The sequence below is a fragment of the Octopus bimaculoides genome, chromosome 16 (assembly GCF_001194135.2).
Source record: "Octopus bimaculoides isolate UCB-OBI-ISO-001 chromosome 16, ASM119413v2, whole genome shotgun sequence".
NCBI classification, from domain to species: domain Eukaryota; kingdom Metazoa; phylum Mollusca; class Cephalopoda; order Octopoda; family Octopodidae; genus Octopus; species Octopus bimaculoides.
The window spans coordinates 30,535,657-30,538,124 of NC_068996.1; the positions used below are offsets into that span (position 1 = coordinate 30,535,657).

The window sequence follows — 2,468 nt, forward strand, 5'->3', positions numbered from 1 at the left end:
CAGTACCGCCTGACTGGCTCCTGTAGGATTTTCGAGCGAGATCGTTGCCAGTGCCCCTGGACTGGCTTGTGCGGGTGGCACATAAAAGACACCATTTCGAGCGTGGCCGTTTTCGTGCGGGTGACACGTAAAAGCACCCACTACAATCTCTGAGTGGTTGGCGTTAGGAAGGGCATCCAGCTGTAGAAACTCTGCCAAATCAGACTGGAGCCTGGTGTTGCCATCCGGTTTCACCAGTCCTCAGTCAAATCGTCCAACCCATGCTAGCATGGAAAGCGGACGTTAAACGATGATGATGATGATGATGATGAATATTAAAAATGGGACAAGAACGCAAAACATCCAGACAATTAGATGATACAAAAAAGGCAAACAAGGGACAACAAAACATCCAGACAGACGATACAAAAAAACAAGGACGAGTCATTCAGAGTTTTCCTTCTTCAGTTGAGTTCCAGATTATCTTTGCAATTTCGGCTGGTTATACTTGAGATTTCTCCAATCTGACCAGCCCCAAGGAAAAACTAAGCTAAGAGCACTAGATTCCTTGGAAGAAAGCAGCGATATATACACTAAAACAAGGATGGAAGACACGGAGAAATGGTACACAAATACAAATGCAAATAAAGGACATTAACAACAGGTGTCTTTCGACTAAGGATGAATTAAATTAAGCTGGTGTGTGTGGAAGTGAAGCCATACAGCAGGGACATAAGAGATGACAGGCATAGGGAAGAATATAAATGTTGCATGGACGGTAGTCAAACCAAGAAAGAAAGGTCAGGCTTGGCTGAACACCGGTTATATATATATATATATATATATATATATATATATATATATCACAGTAACACTATTTCAACTAGACTATCAGACGTTGTTATACATTATTGGTTACAATGCACTTTCATTTCTGTCTTCACTCATAATTGTGGAAGCATAGATCTGAATGATCTTCAGGGTGGCATTTCTTGAGAAACAAATGTTTACCACTCCAATATATGATGAAGGCAATTGGTAAGAAACAATTTTCAAAGCCCATTCTTTGCTTGCAATGGACCTTCTACTTTTCCTATATGACACTTCCATCTCTCTATCTTGTATTTATTTATTCCCTTCTATGTCTTTCATAGAGTCCTTGCACATTGCAATGGATATTCTTTCTCTCCTCCATTAGATGAGCTATTCTGGTTCTCCTTGCCAAAGACCTGCAATGATAGGTACATATGGCAAGCGTTGTTGTTCAATTCCTTGGTGGTTTATGGATATCTGAGATTCTTAGCAGCCTCTGGTCACCTGGATTTTGCTCCCCTGCCATGGATACTGAGACCCATTTCTTTGCATCGTTGTAGCTTTCTAATGAAGTGATTCCTTTTGCTAGGCAGGCAGGTCATGATTACCTCTTCAGTTTAGCTAGTTTCCAACCTCAAGCAAATAAACTATGATCTCACTTCAGCAAAACAATCTTTTCATAGGATTCAGTAGTCCGGTGCCTTTGTAGCTTGGTTGGACCTTCTAGGGCATGCACCTTGCAACCATGGCTACCAAACAACCAATGTCATTCTTGCATGACTATCAGATACCGAAGCCAGGTTTTACAACATTTATCTGTATATGTGTGTGTGTGTATATAAAACTACTCAAATCATTGTTAGAGTATCCACATAAGTGGAGTTTGTACTGGCATTGAGTTGTATACATTGTAATAATAATGCCAAACCAAAAAGGGATATTTTGAAATCATTTAATATGTACATTTCCGGTCTGCAGAATATATAATAGGAAATGCATCCATTACATAAACTTTTTTTCAGTTAAAATACAAACATGATTAATCTTTATTTTCTATTGCAGGTCACAGAGTCCCAGTACCGTACAATTGCCCTCCAAGACCAACAGCTTCACAACAAAGTGACTCTCTTCCACAGAGTCGAGGGGAGAAGATGCCTCCTAGACAACATAGTCAAGTTTAAGTCCAGGATATATTTAACATGGAGTCAATGTGCTGTTAATTTGTCTTTGGAGATAGTTTAATATATGATTACATATATATTTTTAAATGTGTGTGTATGGTTGTTTGTGTGTGTATGTTTGTATGTTGGCATGCATATAAATTTATGTGCATGTATGTGTTTATATGTGTGTGTTTATACATACATAAATATAAATATATAAGTCAGTAAATAGTGGGGTTGTGTTAACCGCACATGGAGAAATAATAGGAAAATGAAAAATAATAATAAGGCAGAATGCTAAACTGAAAGCATATTTTAATATAGATGTGTAAAAAGGATTTCTAACTGGCTTTCATTGCATGGCAAATTTTCAAGAAGAGGGAGAATGAAAATGTTTTTTACAAAAAAGTAAAAAATAATATATAAAAAAATAATATATAAAAAATAAATATACCAATACATTATATTGTCTTTGAGCTTTTAAAGTTCAATGGTAATCCATGTAGATAATAC

General features: G+C 37.1%; 1 protein-coding gene across 1 annotated transcript in view; it reads left to right on the plus strand.

Annotated features, from left to right (window-relative positions):
- Positions 1 to 2,343, plus strand: part of LOC106880786 (transport and Golgi organization protein 1 homolog) — a 48,325-nt gene extending 45,982 nt beyond the window's left edge. Inside the window, exon 15 of the mRNA XM_014930901.2 lies at positions 1,855 to 2,343. Within this exon, the coding sequence (XP_014786387.1) occupies positions 1,855 to 1,973 (119 nt within the window). The 3' untranslated portion in view covers positions 1,974 to 2,343. The remainder of the gene's footprint in view (positions 1 to 1,854) is intronic.
- The last annotated feature ends 125 nt before the right edge of the window (positions 2,344 to 2,468 follow it).